Source organism: Thermothelomyces heterothallicus (assembly GCF_042370625.1).
Source record: "Thermothelomyces heterothallicus CBS 202.75 unplaced genomic scaffold P884_scaffold_45, whole genome shotgun sequence".
Taxonomy (NCBI): Eukaryota; Fungi; Ascomycota; class Sordariomycetes; order Sordariales; family Chaetomiaceae; genus Thermothelomyces; species Thermothelomyces heterothallicus.
The window spans coordinates 95,144-111,663 of record NW_027192606.1 but is presented as its reverse complement, the minus strand read 5'-3'; the positions used below and the strand labels follow the sequence as shown (position 1 = coordinate 111,663).

General features: G+C 57.1%; 5 protein-coding genes across 5 annotated transcripts; 4 read left to right on the top strand and 1 right to left on the bottom strand.

Annotated features, from left to right (window-relative positions):
- Positions 1-820: 820 nt before the first annotated feature.
- P884DRAFT_288285 (uncharacterized protein) lies at positions 821-1,668 on the bottom strand (the record flags this gene model as incomplete). Its single annotated transcript, XM_069443933.1, has 2 exons — positions 821-1,478; positions 1,642-1,668. The coding sequence occupies 2 exons, from the start codon at positions 1,666-1,668 to the stop codon at positions 906-908; spliced, it is 600 nt and encodes a 199-aa protein (XP_069293324.1). The 3' UTR covers positions 821-905.
- A 4,755-nt stretch (positions 1,669-6,423) lies between these two features.
- Positions 6,424-8,415, top strand: P884DRAFT_212902 (uncharacterized protein; the record flags this gene model as incomplete). Its single annotated transcript, XM_069439178.1, has 1 exon — positions 6,424-8,415. The coding sequence occupies one exon, from the start codon at positions 6,424-6,426 to the stop codon at positions 8,413-8,415; it is 1,992 nt and encodes a 663-aa protein (XP_069293323.1).
- Positions 8,416-9,337: 922 nt separating this feature from the next.
- P884DRAFT_233052 (uncharacterized protein) lies at positions 9,338-12,083 on the top strand. Its single transcript, XM_069439868.1, has 5 exons — positions 9,338-9,660; positions 9,912-10,118; positions 10,178-10,531; positions 10,591-10,934; positions 11,004-12,083. The coding sequence occupies exons 1-5, from the start codon at positions 9,577-9,579 to the stop codon at positions 12,013-12,015; spliced, it is 2,001 nt and encodes a 666-aa protein (XP_069293322.1). The 5' UTR covers positions 9,338-9,576; the 3' UTR covers positions 12,016-12,083.
- A 511-nt stretch (positions 12,084-12,594) lies between these two features.
- On the top strand, positions 12,595-13,947 carry P884DRAFT_252553 (uncharacterized protein). Its single transcript, XM_069440733.1, has 2 exons — positions 12,595-13,454; positions 13,560-13,947. The coding sequence occupies exons 1-2, from the start codon at positions 12,689-12,691 to the stop codon at positions 13,595-13,597; spliced, it is 804 nt and encodes a 267-aa protein (XP_069293321.1). The 5' UTR covers positions 12,595-12,688; the 3' UTR covers positions 13,598-13,947.
- Positions 13,948-14,478: 531 nt separating this feature from the next.
- On the top strand, positions 14,479-16,489 carry P884DRAFT_265410 (uncharacterized protein). The gene has a single exon (XM_069441939.1). It carries the CDS (start codon positions 14,662-14,664, stop codon positions 16,417-16,419), a length of 1,758 nt encoding a protein of 585 aa, XP_069293320.1. The 5' UTR covers positions 14,479-14,661; the 3' UTR covers positions 16,420-16,489.
- The last annotated feature ends 31 nt before the right edge of the window (positions 16,490-16,520 follow it).

Here is a 16,520-nt window from a genome sequence, read left to right as displayed (position 1 = left end):
ATTGGCGTTCCGCTTGGAGGGGAAGATTATCGCTTGTATTGGCATTTCCAATCTCACCTTAGGGAACTTCCTGCCTGCTTCCAAGCATCCGCGGTCACACAGCCTTGCGACTTTATACATGTTAATTAGCGCATCAAGCTGTAGACATGGCGACATGATAGCTAGCCAGCTACCGTAGAGGACATATTTTCCTCTCCTCAGATGACCCGTGTAGCTACGTCCAAACTCGCGAAGTGATTTTATCAAAAGGTTGTATAATTAGAGAGTGTCTTGGTAGACACCAGGGTACAGTACATCACTCCGGCATGGGCAGGAGAAAAGAAGTTCTGCAAACGCTCCCCAAAAAGCTTCTCAGCTGCTTCCACCTCCCTCATCCGTTTGCTTCCTGGTGACGGCTATCGGATTTCTCTCGGTTCCGAGGAGTAACGTTACCTGTAGAACAGGCAAGAGCAGCCACTATTAAATTACACGTTGAGCGCGCGGCAACGTGGTCCCTCAGCATGCCAATGCCCGATGCGGTGATTGTAACTAGAGTGCCTAGAGAACGAAACGGTGTGTTGCTGCGGTCGAGGACCCAGAGGCGCCACCGTCGCGTTGACGCTTTGACAAGAGAGGAAGCAGTGTCCCTTATTTTGAGCCCCTTTTGAACTATTAACGGGAAGAAGAATAGCAGTGCAGGATCCAAGGGCAACCTTGCTGAAGCACCCTGAGTTGGCCATCTCGTTTACAAGGTAAACCAGGTAATTAGGCAGGAATATACGAATTACCTAGGCGGGAAATGGGATGTTTTTTTTTTCTTCCTTTTTTTTTTGGGGGGGGGGGGGGGGCGCCGGGGAGTGAAGCCATTGCAAAACCTCCCTTTCTCTTCTCACATCATTGACCGACCGACCAGAGCACTTCATTCTTCACCCCTGCGTCGCAATGACCTCCCTGACCGTCTCGGCCACGACCGCGTGGTCGTCCTCCTGCTTCAGGCCGCTCACCACCACCACCGCGACGACGGCGCCCCCCGCGCCGCGCACCCGCACCGGGAAGCCGCCCCCGTGGATGGCGTAGTCGTCGGCCACGGCCCCGCCGCCGCTGCTCGCCAGCGCGTACTTGCTCACAAACGCCTCCTCGACCTCGCCGGCCGTCGGGGACGGGCCCGAGGCGGCCCGCGCGGCGCGCAGCCCCGCCGCCGTCTTCATCCGCATCGCCCAGCTCGACAGGCCCCAGCGCAGCACCGTGTTGCGCTTGCGCCGCACCCACTCCTCGTTGTCCGGGACCGTGCCGGGCTCCGTCGCGCACTGGAAGACGACGTGCGGCGGGACCGCGCCGCCGCCGGCCAGCGAGATGGATATGAGCGCCGGCTTGCGCCGGTCCGGCGGCAGGGACAGGATCCTCGCGCGCAGGGCGGTGCCGAGGGTCCAGGCCGTTTCCGTCGTGAACGTGCGGAACGTGTATTCATCGCTCGTCTCTTGGGCGATCAGGACCGCTGGCTGGTTTCGTTCGGTGAGGACCCCCCGCCCGGAGGGGTGGAGATTTCTGGTTAGTTAGGTATCCACGGCGGGGTTTATTTATTTATTTATTTTTTTTTATGGGACGGTTTCCCATCCACTCGCGAGGGACAGGAATTCGGAAAGGAAGGGGCAAGGTGCTTACGTCCGTACTAGGGGCTTCAAGGGCCATGATGATACCTGGATGATTGTGAACTCTGAAGGAAACCTTGGTGTAGGTCAAATGGAAGCGGAAAGGGCTCGTATGTCGAGGAGTCCTAATTATTAATACGTCGGGAATAAGCTTTTTCCTCTCTGGACCCTAATTAGTGGATCTGTTTCAAGTCGGTCACGACCGCGTGGTGGACCCAATACGTAAGGTACTCCGGTAAGCTCTTGAGGTAGGTGGGTAGTTAATGGAGATGATGCTCAGTGGAGTGGAAGAAAGAGAGAACGTGGAGCCAGACCTATATTTGGGTAGACCAGTGGAACGTTCGCCATGGATGAATCCGTCCGAAGTCAATGCTTACCAACCCTACCTCGCGAAAAAAATCTGCTTCTTGATGGGCCACCACCAGAAAGTTAGTTGGATACGATGCTGTTAAAACAGTTGACCTTCCCTCGGCGTAGTTAGTCATGGGCGCAATCAACGCGGACTAGAAGATTGAAAAGTGTCACTTTCCGTTATTACACTTACCTCCTGGGATGACTTAGAATCAGCTAGCCTACTCTCTTTACCCTGATACCTAACACAGAGACGCTATTATTGGTTGACTATAACTGTAGATTTAACCGCGTTTTCAAAGGGATTGAGTGATGAAGATGGACCTGATAGATTGATAGCTCTACAAGTTACAAGAGCATATATACCAGGGTTAGGGATATATATGGTAGATGTCACCAAAGCGAAGCTTCGATGATTAACTAAATCTCGGAGATTTATATATTTACACATTAAAGAGCGACGGAATGAGCTTCGCTTCTATATACTAGCCTAATCCTCTAATATTTATCTCATCGCCCATTGGATGCCACACTCTTAGCTACTCACGTTTACTCTTTTCCTACCTATCGCCCGTAATTGAGAAAGCATTTGCGAGTCTGTTGGTATGGAAATACTCCGATATAGTTAAGCCTATAGCCTATGAAGCGATGCTTCATCCCTTACCAATGTCTATCCGAACTCCCTTGAAGTGTGTTCTATCAGTAGTAGCTTTTCAACTTCCGAGACCTAACTTAAATATCTCTTAAGAGTGTAGTTAGAACATCATCTGCTACAGTACCCAGTTATGGACAAGGTAAGGTATCCAACTTGCTGCCGATCTCAACGCTGTCACCCGCTGTCAGAAGCTATAGAGCTTCTAAGAGTATTAGCCACATCGCATGCCACAGCGTATAAGGCGTCGTCAACGCATTGGCCAGTTCCTTTGTCTATAAATATCACTCGTTTTTGTCTCCTTTGTAGATAGTTCAACAAGGCACTCTTTTCCTTCCGTACAGGCACCCACTGTAGACTCTATTTTCAACGCTTCCCGGAGCTTACCACTGCGTTCGGCACCCGCTAACCCAGCTGTATGGCCTCCCGAACGGACCTTAGGAGGGTCGGTCACATTGCCCACGAAAAAAATTGTTGACCCTGTGGCCCATCACGTGGATGTCCAAGGTAATGGATCTCAGTTTACGGCGACATTGGGTCGCGTGGGACAGAATCTAGTGGTACATGTAATATGTAGGAGGGAAGGGAAGTCCCGTCAAGCCCTGCACACGGCCTTCGAGTAGACTGGGTTGATGGTCTCGTCGTCCGCCGTTGGTCGCAAATACCGTACTTGACGATACGCGTGGCCGTGTTAGACGCCGTGTCTCAGAAACATGAAGATATGTTGGGGTTAAACCTGGCAGGCAGGGAGACCGAATGCCAAGGGATCAGGATCGTGTGAGCTTGGCGGCGGTGACGATCAAGGAACTGGTGAAGATGGCGGGCTTCAGTGCTGCCCCACACTCCGAGAAAGCCAAGAAATCCGGGGTAACTTTTAATTGGTGATCGCCATGATTTCATGCAGACCAGTTGTTTCCCTGAGAGGACTGGTTGGCACGGCCTGGGAGGTCATATCTGACAAACATTCCCAATTCTTTGGACACAGCCTTCTTTAGTGTACACTAACCAATGAAATCGACAATACGCGCGAAGTGATGGTGGTACGGAAATATGTACTCCGTATGAACAGTACATAAGAACGAAGATTGAAGACTCGACTCCAAAGTAATGCACAAGCGCCGTCAGGTCGAAATGTCTAGGACGGATTCACATTTCGAGTCGGTGCTCCGTAGTGTATCCGTATATCGGTCAGGTATAGATATACTGTACAATTACATTCGACGAGAGCGCGTCTCTTGCTCAGCTGATCAACTCTCCCGGCTGGGGACAGGCCTACGGCGGCCATCCAATCGACGGTCCCCGGAAAACCGCTTACCATACCCGAGCGCTCCATCGTGCACCATCGGACCATTGCCGACATCAGGGACAAGGGCAGTTCGGAGGGAGTGTGGCGGTCAGCAAAGGCCATGGGGAACTGAGCATTTTGCCTCGCACACCAGTGTCCAATGGGAGAGACGTCGGCAACGGCGATCGGCTCAGGCAGGCCACAAAAGGACGAGAGTACTCCGTACAGAGTATGTACGTCCGTACATATGGCGGCAGGGAACCCAAAGATGATGAAGTAGTGCACTGTGTTTCAGACCAGCGAGAAAGCACGCGGATTGCGCAGAGCACCTCCCCGATGACGAGTGGCGTTGTTGGCTCTTAGCGCTGCCTCGGATTGGGCTTCCTCGTGTGCGCTGGCAACCCCCGGTTCAACGTCCGGAGCTGACTTGGAGGCTGGAGGAAACCGAGGCATAACTAAGTGTTCTGACTGCTGACAGAGGCTGCCACGTTGAAAGTCTCGCGGTCCTCGACACTACAACACTAGTAGCAGTGTAGCGTATACTAGTACGGATACTGCACACTAGTGTAGTGCGTATGAACTTGGAGTGCACGATCCTGGAATTCGGATGGTCGCCGTCGAGGTGGGTAGCGGTGAGAGCAGAGGTGTGGGGTAACATTCCGGCAAGCAACTGTCTGACCCTGGTTCCCCTTTTTAGGTGCCCCTCCCGCGGGCGTCGGTATCCGGAACCACAGCATTCGCCATCCAATCGCTTGATGCTTGTTTTTGGATAGCCGTCCGGAACAGAGTGGGATGCCCTTCGATAGCGTAACTGCGAACGCCGGCTTAGAAATACCAGGCTTGGTACCGCCGGATGGCGAGCCGAAACTCGGGGGCAATTGGCCATGGAGGTATCCTACAGCACCTGACATTGCAGCTGTTTTTCCGTGGAGCAAAGCCGGCTAGTAAACGTCCGATCTTCAAGACGGAGGCGAGGGTCTGCTAGGTCACGGACCCCTGGGACACAGCTCACTCAGCAACGCGAGCCACCACCTGAGCAGAGCGTTCGTCTCGACCCTGAAGGTGGCGACCTTCAGGCTAGCTGGGTTTTGGGGAATTTTGGGGGGACCTTATCAACCAAGGGACCATGCGTGGGCGGCCACCAACGACAAAGTGGAAATCGTCTGGTTTGCATCCCCACTGAATCCAGGGCACCTTCCTGTTCACTGTCGGTATACGGATAGACCGGGCTGGTTCGGACGAGTTGGGTGGACAGCCGAGAAATGAAGAAGGCCAACATATGCATAATTACCGTCCCAGTTTTGTAGTGGACTGACCCGATCCTTCTCTCAAAAAACCTTTGTCTTCCGTCGTCACCGAGACATACCAGAGAGGGACCCTTAGATGCCTTGGCATACTGGGTAAGGCAATTAGATCAGCGCCCAACATTCGCGGTCTTGCCTTGCGCTCCGGACGTCAACCCGCAGCGAAGCCTGACCTGACGGGTGGGATGATGTCAAGGCGCTTGCCGCATGTTGTATTGACAGGCGGCCGAGTGCCCGAGTGCTTGGGTGAGCTGGACAAGCGAGGAGGAAACTGCGACGTGCCCCGCTTATTTTAAACAAGTAGTGTACTCTGTATTCCGTACATACTCCATACATAGTATACGCCCGGGACAATTTGTGGAAAATGACCGCCGTGTGCACATGTAAAATTATATGGCGCGCCTGCGGTTGATGACAATTTTGGCCCAAACAACTAATCGGGAAGATCAAGTTAGTTACGTAGCTTAGTTCCCGATACGGGGTGCTTCGATTTTCTCTCACAGGTGCACCCAGCTCACGTTAGCTTTTCAATTGATGCATTTCTTGCTGCGGCGGTTGGTCTGCTCAGGTGGTTATCAATAAGGGTAGATTTTTTACTCGCCTCTTGTTGTCTTTCTGTTCCTGCAAAACGAGGCCGTGGGTCACGCGGTATTACGGTCGGAGGGAGAGATTTAGACAAAGCCTGAGTGGAGTGCAGCTCACACGGTACCAGTACATACTGCAGTTTGACCCCACTAGCCATCCCACCTGGCACCTGGCTTTCGGACACAGCGGTAAGAGGTTGGCGGGCACAGCTAAAGTGTGTCCCCATGTTGCGATACCCGCCTAGGCCACTTCCCGTGACCAGTCGCACCGCCTGCCCCCCACATCGTGGTCCCTGGCATTAGTTATCGGTCACAGTACAAAACTACTCGTGTTGCGGCACTGCCGGCACAGGACAAGCAATCAAGCCTCTTTTTTTTTTTTTTGTTCATATTTACTGCATCTCAAAACTGCAGTGGGCATATAAAGGGAGGACGACAATCGAAAAAAGTGGACAAGAAGAGAACCCCACCAACACCGACCTGGGATTTGCACCACTGACCGACTAGTCCACCGCTGATTATCGATCCGATCACCGACTGACCATACTGCCCTTGGTCCGGTCCGGTTCGCACATAGTATAACGGCTGAGAAGAGGATACCAAACATTACGATCCTCGAATGGCGAGCACAAAGGAGCGGCCGCGGGCGAGGTTTGCTCCTATCCCCATTGAAACCACCTTTGAGCGCTACCGAAGGACCATTCCGACCGGCGAGCCTACACCCAGTCCTTCACCGCGCTCGCCGACCCCACCGCCCCGCGAGAAGCGAAAGTTTGCTCCCCAGCTAGTCGAGTCTTCCGTCCGCCGGGTTAGACGAGCAGGCGACGAGGGACCCGCGACCAAGCATACCGACAAGACTGATATCACGCCCTATACCAACCACATCTACGCCCCCAAAGCCCGAAAACGATTCGGCCATGGACCACCAACCGAGGAGCGGCCAGCCCAGAGAGGCCACGGCCGGCGGGAGTCATGCGACGACGAGATTGCCGGCGGTGTCTTCGACCTGGCCGCCCGAGATGCACAGAGGAAGCTCCAGGAGGTGGCCATGAGTGCCTTCCCCAACAGCGGGCAGAGGATAGGCGGCGCTGAGCACTACTACATGGGCGAGGGTTCGGATGATGACAGCCCCCGGGGGCGACCATTGACAAGAGGGCCATGGAACCCCTCACAGTCGCGGCGGAACTCGTCTCAGGAGGACATGGGCTGGGCCTTCAAGGAGATGCAGGAACACGCGATGAAGCTCCAGCGCGCGCGGTCACAGAGCCGCGTGGACACGTGGGATCTCGACAACATGAGCATTGACGGGCCGCCGAGCGACGCCATGGGCTTGACCAGGACGCAGCGAACATCCATCGCCAGCTCCCCCATATGGACCTCACGGCGGCCCTCGTCAGGCTCTCTCGGCCCCGCCGGGGACTCGCCCATGCCTCTTCTCCGAGCCGAGTCTCCCCTTCCAACCATCGGCGAGTCGACAATGCCCTACATACCCCCGGAATCGCCGCCGCCAATCCGCCCCATCGGTGAGAGCTTCATGCCCTACATGCCCTCCGCGCCCACCGGCAAGGCCGGCGCTATGCCCTACGCCCCGGCCTCGCAGATCCCCCCGGAGACCAGCTTTCGCAACCACACCCCCTTCGCGCCCTATCCCGCAGAGCGCGACATGTCTCTCGAGCGGGCTCGCCGGCAACATCGTCTTCGCCTCAAGGCCTCCCCACCCATGCTAGGCGCCGACCTCACTTTCCGGCGATGCCCCTCGCCCAAGCAGACCAAGCTCGAGCCCACCCACTTCTGGGAAATGACCGCAGGCGCGACTTCCGAAGAGCAGAACCGCGACCCGACCGAGCAGCGCGGCCTGTGGCGCGGTTACTGCTACAACCCGGACCCGAGCAAGAATCTTGCGCCGGCGGAGCGCCCGGCCATGCTCCACACGCCGCAGCCCGACTCCCCCGGCAGCAGCAACCGCGACAAGGACTACTTCGCGCGCGAGGCCGCCGGGTCCGCGTCATCCCCGCTGTGCGAGGAGCCCGCTTCCATCGATGGACGCGGTGGCAGCAGCCGTGCAAGCACTCCTTCGGTTCCCGGGGCCGTGCCCGAACACCGCACCAAGTCGCAGGAACCCAAGGGGCTCCACATGCTGCAAAACATGCACACCCTGGACGAGAAGCTCAAGAAGGAGAAGGCGGCAGCCGACCTCGAGGAGAAGATCGCGGCCGAGTTCGACGACCACTTCGTCACGCAGGTGTACAACTACCTCTCGCTGGGGTACCCGGCGACGGCGCGGCAGTACGACGAGGAGTTGAGCAAGATCAGCCGGATCGGGATCGCCGAGCTGGAGAAGGAGGACGAGGCCGTCATGGCGGGGCTGTGGGGCGCCAACGGGGCGGCCAACAAAGAGGGCGACGCGAACGGCGAGAAGAAGAAGGTCGGGGCCACGGGCCACATCATGCTCAACGAGGCCAAGGACGGCGTCCGCGAGGAGGACCGTTGCCCCCGCTGGAAGGCGCTCAAGCTGTACGTCTACGAATGGGCCCGCCAACATCCCGATCTCAACTCCATCAGCCCGCTGGCCTGGGGCGTGCAGGAGCGAAGGGGCAGCTGGGGGGTTTAGATTCCACGCGTTTGCTGTCCCTTAGACCGCGGCGGCTACCAAGATGTGTACATCCCCATGGCATTGCCGCTTGAATATTTATTCCTGTACGCAGGGTACGCGAGCGTTGGGATTACAAGAGGAGGTTGCTTTGCTTGGCTTTTTTCTCTTTGCAGGCGCTACTTTTTTTTTTCCCTCCCTACTGTCGTTGTGCAGCCTGGTGTCTCGGTTGGGAGCGAGTTCGGTTGTTGATATTTTTTTTTTATTTTTTATTTTTTTTTTTTTGCTTGCCTTGTTCCCTCGGTGTTCGCAAGCATGTTTTAGGCGTGGCACGCACGACCTGGACGATTTCATGACCCTATTCTCTTCTTTCTCTTCTTCTTTGCCTTCCCTTGACTGGTACGACGGCGTTTGTGGCGGTTTCGCTAGGCGAGAGGAGCTGGTTCAACAGTGGTGCTTCTGCCGGACTGAAGAATCCAATACTATGGGCGCGGTGATCGCTAGAGAAAAGAAAAAGACGAAAGTGAGCCGAGAGAAACGCAGGAGAGAAGAGGCCTTAGAGTGATGGTGGTTTGAACTAGAGTCGGACTGTATATATATATTTTTTTGTTTCTCTTTTTTTCTCTCTTCGTATATCTATAATGGTCGTTTGATTGGGCTGCGAGGAGCTAGGTGAAATGCATTTCTTCCACAAACGCTAGTGTTCACTGTATCATGTCCGAATCTATCAGTATGTGCGTGCATTGCAAACTCAGCTCCAGAGTTGCGCACTTGGGGGCCCGCACATCTGAACTGGCTCAATCGATTGCCCCAGGCTACTCCAATTCAGCCTACTTGAGGACCGGGGCATGTCGCATCTGCGACTAGAGACGCATCCTTCATAAACGTTCGTCCCCCTACAAGTGTAATTCAGACCAAATATCTAACATATCACCAATCGCCACTTTCTTCAGCCTTACGGGTTGGGAAGAGACGATCCTGCAGCAACACCGTGTGTCTCTGCACTGTCCGCCATTGAACAAACTGCAACTGCCAAACCCGACAAGTGGCGACTCCCCTGTCGTTTAGGTGGGCTCCCAGCTCTTATCGTTATCGACGATCCCACTCGTCCTCGTTTCGGACTTGCCATGCGTCAACCCAAAGACATCCAGCTCCTGTCCCCTATCGATCCAAAGTTTCCACATGGAGCCGTCTCCCCTTACTCACCAGCCTCGGCCAGAGGTGTTCCAGCCTAAGATCGTTCGCCTGTATGAGGCGCTGTTCAAGGTCTGATCTGCTGTTCTTTTACTCGTTCATTGCCCACTTGCTCCCAGGAAGTCAGCATTAGGCCCTCGTACCGCCCTACAACTCTGCTTAGCGCCGTCGCAGTACCGAGTTACTGACACTTCTGTTACTTTCTCCCAACAGGTTAGTGGTGCTCCTTGCCGTGGCGCCCGTGATCCGATGCGCAACAGGCTTTTTATTTTTATTTTTCCCCACATCCCGAGCACGCGTTGACTGGTAGCCCGACCGGATAGGACGATTCGGACGACACCGAGCGATCAGAAGGGTTCTGGAAAGAATTCTTCCTCCTCCGGCCTGACCGGCCGGCTCTGCGGAAGATACTCGACGAGACGAGGCCCAATGACTTGCTGCAGCTCCAGCACCAGACCCAACAGCTGTTTGTACAGGCCATTGCCGCTCTGAGGCACCCGTACGGCGTGGCGGACCTCCATGCGCTGGATGTGAGCATACACAGGGATCCAATGGCGGGAACACATCTTCTGACCTTGCTACTCCGCAGACCCTGAGCACGTTTATGCTCGCGGTGCTGGCCAAGAAGTATACGAATCCGAGCTCTGACATTATCGAGCTGCTCGCCGGCCTGGACCACATCGACAACGTTTTTACCGAGTTCGTCGGCGCATTGGAGTCGATCATCCGGACTGGGAGGAGCACGACGCACGAATGTTGCCCTGGCGGCATCGGCCATGTCGGGCAGGAGGAGCCGCGGGTAGGGAACCGAGCTAGCTGCACGTACACGGCCGACCTCCAACAGAGGGCAGTCGAGGTCGCGTTGGCGGTCACGTCCGGAGCCTACCAGACCAGCCTGCTCACCTACTTCATCCAACGGGACCTTTTCCCAGCCATCATCAACGTCGGTGAACCAACGAGACGGCCCCGTCGTCTTCTTTTCCGCTCCGCTAACAGGCCCAGTGCATCCAATCACAGATCTCGTCCTCGGCGCCCAAGATATCCTCACCCTTCATGCTCCTCGGGCTCCTGGCCAACTACAACAAGTTCGAGTTCCAGAACCCCTACCAGATGCGACTCAATGATTTCGTCAACGAGAGGGTCATAAGGGGCATCGTCAAAAGCGTCGGGCAGACATGCCAAAGGTTGAGGGCGCAGTACCTCGACGTGCAGGAGGACCTCCCAGAAGGTTGGTCACTAGCGGGTACGTTAAGCAAGATTGGGCTTGGGGCTATCGCCCCGGGGGGCAAGCCACCGCCAAAGCCAGCCTATGACGCAGACACGGCGAAGAAAATGTTTGCAGAGTTGTACGTCGTCCGAAAGCACCCACCGGCCCACCGCTGAAGAGAGTCCACTGACCCAAGGTTCGTTCGCAGACCCGGCCGGGAAGCAGCTGTGCTGCTTGCCACGTACGATTTCACCCACGCCAACAAACTCTTCAGCTTGGAACTGGTCACCTGGACGCCGGGAAAGGGCGAAGAACAGCCCTTCGCGAGCTTCATCTCCCTGACCTCATATCTTCTCCAACACGCGCACCTCTCCCAGCGCACAACTCTCTACTGCCACCTCAACCTGATGGTCTTCCGCCTCCTCGTCGAGGACCCCATCCTCTGCAAGCGCATCTGCAGCGAGGACAGCAAGGTGCCCGTGCGCCTCTGCCGGCAGCGCTCTCCGTACCTCCCTCTGGTGCGCGGCGAACGTGTCCTGGCGACGGCCGTCATGGACACGATGCTGGACGCCATCAACCACAACCTGCGGCGGCGGCTGGACGCCGGGCTGTACACGGTCTGCGTCGGGATCCTGCTCCGCATCGTTGGCTATATGTCGCGTTCGCGCACCCGCCTGCAATACCACTGGGCCGACTTTTTCCGCTCGCTCCTGTCGCTGGTGCGCTTCCTGACGACGTACGCGGCCGATCTCAAGGCGCTGCCGCATATTGACACGCTCCTGGATCACGTGGTGAACCTGATCGCGCTGGGACTGTCGGCAGGCGAGACATTCCTGCCGACGCCTGCGGCGTACGATGACCTGTTCTACAAGGTGGTCGAGTCGGGCGAGGTCCTCGTCAAGTTCAGGGACACGTACGGGTTGGCGAACCGGGCGAGTAACTCAATCGATACGCTGGTCAACGTGAGCATGCACTACAAGGAGATGCTTGCCGGCAGTGACGGTGGGAAAGGGAGCGCGGCTGCTGGGCAGGGAGCGAGCTCGCAGTTGACGAGTATGCAGGTCGCCGAGGTGATCAAGCAAGGATATGAGACCCTCAGCATCCAAGCCAAGGAGGGCTTGGATGATTGGGAGAAGTACCGCGAGGCAGATGAGAGGACGCTGCTGAAGAAGATGGCGAGGGCTGCGGTGGGAGATGTAAGAGAGATGCTGGCGCATTAGTCTGGAGAAACGAAGGGAAAACAGGAAAAAAAAAAGAAAGAAAAAGAAAAAAGAAAAAAAAAAGTCACCAGATGGGTTTCCCCGTTGTCAAAGGTCATCCCATCCGTTTTGTTGGATTCGGACAACAACTGCGGTTGAGTGAAGGCCTCACCATTGGCACCTAAGATACCGCTCTGCGCTGGAAATGCGACACAAAGCACCAAAGAGGACTGACTCGACCCATCGATGCCCTGGCCGACGTGCTCTTCCGCCCTCTCTGCTCAAGCCAGCTCCGCTGATTTTATTTTTTGCATTTTGTGTTCGTACCTGCATTTTAAACTACCTACTCTATTTCGTACCTTGCCTTATATAGTGTGTACTTATCGGTATCCGTACGCTCGGGTCCGTCCTAACCGCTTGCGCTTGCGTGTGGGCCGAGGGTTGATGGATCGGTGGCGTTTGGGGATGATTCCTAATGCCGAAGCGCTCATTGGCCCGGCGGAAACCGGACTGCCCCGAGGCTTGGCATCATGTCATTGCCGGCCCCAACCATTTGAGCTGCTTTTTTGTCTTCGAGATCAACAATTGTCGCTGTTCCATGACAAACTTCTGGCAACTGCAGCGAGCAGACCCGAAGCAAACTGTGCCCCCTTGCGAACCGCCGTGATTGCGATCACTCGCACTACCAACCACAATGAATGCGCCGAGCTTCCTGACGAGGAGGGCCGCCTCCATCTGCTTCTCTTGCCGCCGCAATCTGTTGCGCCAGCGCCAATTCTCGACGAGCCCCTGCTCTCTGGTCGCCGCATTCCAAGCCTATACTCTCCCGTCCCGGCCGCCACCGACACCGCGCAACGTTTCTGTCCCAGACACCTCGATCGCGACCCCGATAGAAACGCCGGCGATGCCCCAGATCCACGAGACCAGGCCACCACCGAAGCAGGGCGCACCGCCGGAGACAGCGGACAAGTCGATCCCGGAAAGAGAAGCGCAACAGTCCAAGGCTGGCTTTGCCGCGACACCGACCTCAGAACCGACCTCGTCTCCAAACTCATCTCCACAACCATCTCCAACAAGTGCCCCGTCGTCAGCGACGGCAACGGCAGGAGCAGGAGCAGGAACAGGAACAGCAGCCAAACCCTCGGCCCGGCCCCGCTCCCGCCTGCGCGCCCGCAAAGCCGCCATCACCCTGACGCCGGCGGCGGTGGAGCACCTACGGGCGCTGCTGGACCAGCCCGAGCCCAAGCTGATCAAGGTGGGCGTGCGCAACCGCGGGTGCTCGGGGCTGGCCTACCACCTCGAGTACGTCGAGAAGCCGGGCGCGTTCGACGAGACGGTGGAGCAGGACGGCGTCAAGGTGCTCATCGACAGCAAGGCGCTCTTCAGCATCATAGGGAGCGAGATGGACTGGGTCGAGGACAAGCTGAGCCAGCGGTTCGTCTTTCGGAATCCGAATATCAGTGAGTTCCCCCCCCCCCCCCCCCCCCAAAAAAAAAAAAAAAAAAACTTCCGTATCCTGTTCTTTTCCAAATCCGGAGAGAAGACGAGAGCTAACCGTTGAGCAGAGGAGCAGTGTGGGTGTGGCGAGTCGTTTATGGTTTGATGGAGCGAAGAGGGAGGGATATTGGCACCTCGCACGACCCCGAACGGGGAAGGAAAATTGGCTTCAGCGAGTTATGATATTGAGGGGTGACACCCCATGCTTGCATGAGCGCGCTGCCGCGTGAAGCCGCATTTGCTGGGTCATTGTGCCGGCGTGAACGGGTAATCGCCCCACGCCCCAAGTTATGTAGAATAGTTTTAGGATACCAGGTAACCGTTACGGCGTCTCCTTTCTCCCAGACGAGGCTGGGAAAAATTTATGGATGCGATTAACAAAGGATGACATACAACAGCGCACTTCTGGTAAGGTGTCAGACACAAAAAAGCACAGATACGTAAGCCATGACCAAGAGGTTGCTATAGATAACTAGCATCCCCTCCTGTGGTTGGGGAAGTTGTTTCAAGGTGGAGAGGGGGACCTGACCGGAGGGGGACCTGTCGGGACGGGACGGGCTCCCCCACGCTAAGGTAGCCCCAATGCCAATCGAACCAGCGCCATACCGAACCACAGTGGCGGGCCCCTAGTTAATAAGCACATTAATTTAACTAGTGCCCCGTCCTCCTCAGCCCACCACTGCTTGCCCGCCTTGTTGAGCTGAGTCGATCCATAAGCAGGTGCGGAGCAGGCACGGTTAGTTCCATCCTCAAGCAATATACCTCACAAAAATTACCTCTAATGTATCTCGGGCATTGTGACTGTTCGAAAATCACTTGCTCGGGCATCAACAGCCGTGGCAGTAACGAAAGAAGACCACGATTCTACGCAGTACCTGAATCACTTGGTCTGTTCCACTTCCGATTGCAAAGGGGCGCGGCAGGAACCGAGTGGGCCCGCGAATCGCGTTCAGGTCAATTAGTTAACTAACGGCTCCACCAAACAGCGCGCCTTGCGCGTCTTTAGCAGGGCTGCATTGGATGTTGACTTTGCAGCCAGCAACCACAAATTTGGTTGGGACAGCTTGTTTCATTTTTTAATTCAGCAACACAGTCTTGGACATAACAAGAAATACATTCCTTTTTTTTTTTTGTGGTACAGGCTGCGCATTTGTATATACTGTCCATACCATGGTAGTCTGCCCAATTTGCAACCGAAGCGTCAAAGGCACCGAAATCAACGACCACATCGACTCGGGCTGCCAGACATTTCTTCTCGACGAGTCCGAGGAGCCGACCGCATCCTCTCCTCCGGGCCGGGCGCAGAGCTACCCCGCGAGCCAGCCCCCCAGCTCGACTCAAAAGAAGCGATCCGCATCAACCTTCTTTCAGCCGCCCGCCGCGAAGCGACAGCTCACAAACGCCAGGCCCTTCGCACCGCTGCAAGGGGGTAGCAATGGGACCAAGGCCGGAACTAAGCGGAGCTATGATGAAGGGCCGGGCTGCGACGGATCGCCAACCGACTTACCGAACGGCGCCGAGAACAGCGGCGTTGGCGACGATGGCAACAAGGATCGATCGACGGCATCGATAGCAGACCCGCGGCCGCCCGATGGCGCAACCGGATCGAGCGGCCCGCTGACGAAGCGATCCAAGAATACTCGCACCGCGCCGCTCGCCGAGCGCATGCGGCCGGACACCCTGGATGACATTTTTGGGCAGGACCTGGTCGGCCCCAACGGGGTACTGCGCGCGCTGATCGAGTCGGACCGCGTCCCGAGCATGATTCTGTGGGGTGGGTCGGGCACCGGCAAGACGACCATCGCCCGGTGCATTGCGCGCCGCGTGGGGAGTCGTTTCATCGAGCTGAACGCGACCAGCACGGGGGTGGCAGAGTGCAAGAAGCTCTTCGCCGAAGCGGCCAACGAGCTGGCCTTGACGGGGCGGAAGACCATCATCTTCTGCGACGAGATCCACCGGTTCAACAAGGGGCAACAGGACGTGTTCCTGAAGCCGGTCGAGGCAGGGACCATCACGCTGATAGGGGCGACGACCGAGAATCCCAGCTTCCGCGTCCAGGCGGCCCTCCTCAGCCGCTGCAGGACGTTCACCCTCCAGCCCCTGACCGAGGACGACCTCCAGCGCATCCTCGTGCGGGCCCTCGAGCAGGAGGCCGAGCAGGGAGGCATCGAGATCTCCCCGCTGATCGACGAGGAGCTCCTCCGCTACCTCTCGGCCTTTGCCGACGGCGACGCCCGCACCGCCCTCAACCTCCTCGAGATGGCCCTCTCCCTGACCAACCGGCCGCCGGACCCGGACAACCCGGAGCCGCTGACCAAGGAGTCGATCAAGGCGGCCCTCACCAAGACGCTCGTCTACGACCGGGCGGGCGACCAGCACTACGACACCATCTCGGCCTTCCACAAGTCCGTGCGCGGCTCGGACCCGGACGCGGCGCTGTACTACCTGGCGCGGATGCTGCAGTCGGGCGAGGACCCGCTGTTCGTGGCGCGGCGCATGATCGTGATCGCGTCCGAGGACGTCGGGCTGGCCGACAACTCGATGCTGCCCCTGGCCACGGCGACCTACACGGCGACGCAGCAGATCGGCATGCCCGAGGCGCGCATCCCGCTCGCCCACTGCGCCGTCGCCCTCGCGCTCGCCCCCAAGAGCACGCGCGCCTACCGGGGGCTCAACAACGCCCTCTCGGCCCTGCAGGAGCCCGGCGTCGCCGCCTTGCCCGTCCCCGTCCACCTGCGCAACGCCCCGACCCGCCTGATGCGCGAGATGGGATACGGCAAGGAGTACAAATACCCGCCCAACTACCGCGACGGCCGCGTCAAGCAGGACTACTTGCCCGAGCGCCTGCTCGGGCGCCGCTTCCTCGAGGACAGGGACCTCGGCACCGAGGTGGATCCCGATGTCGAGATGGAGGAGGCCGCCGGATAGTAGGGCAGGGCAGGTGATGCTAGCGTGGCGGCGGCGGAGAAGAAGAAGAAGAAGAAGAAGAAGAATCACCCGTTTGAGCGGAACGGGGAATTGACTTGTAC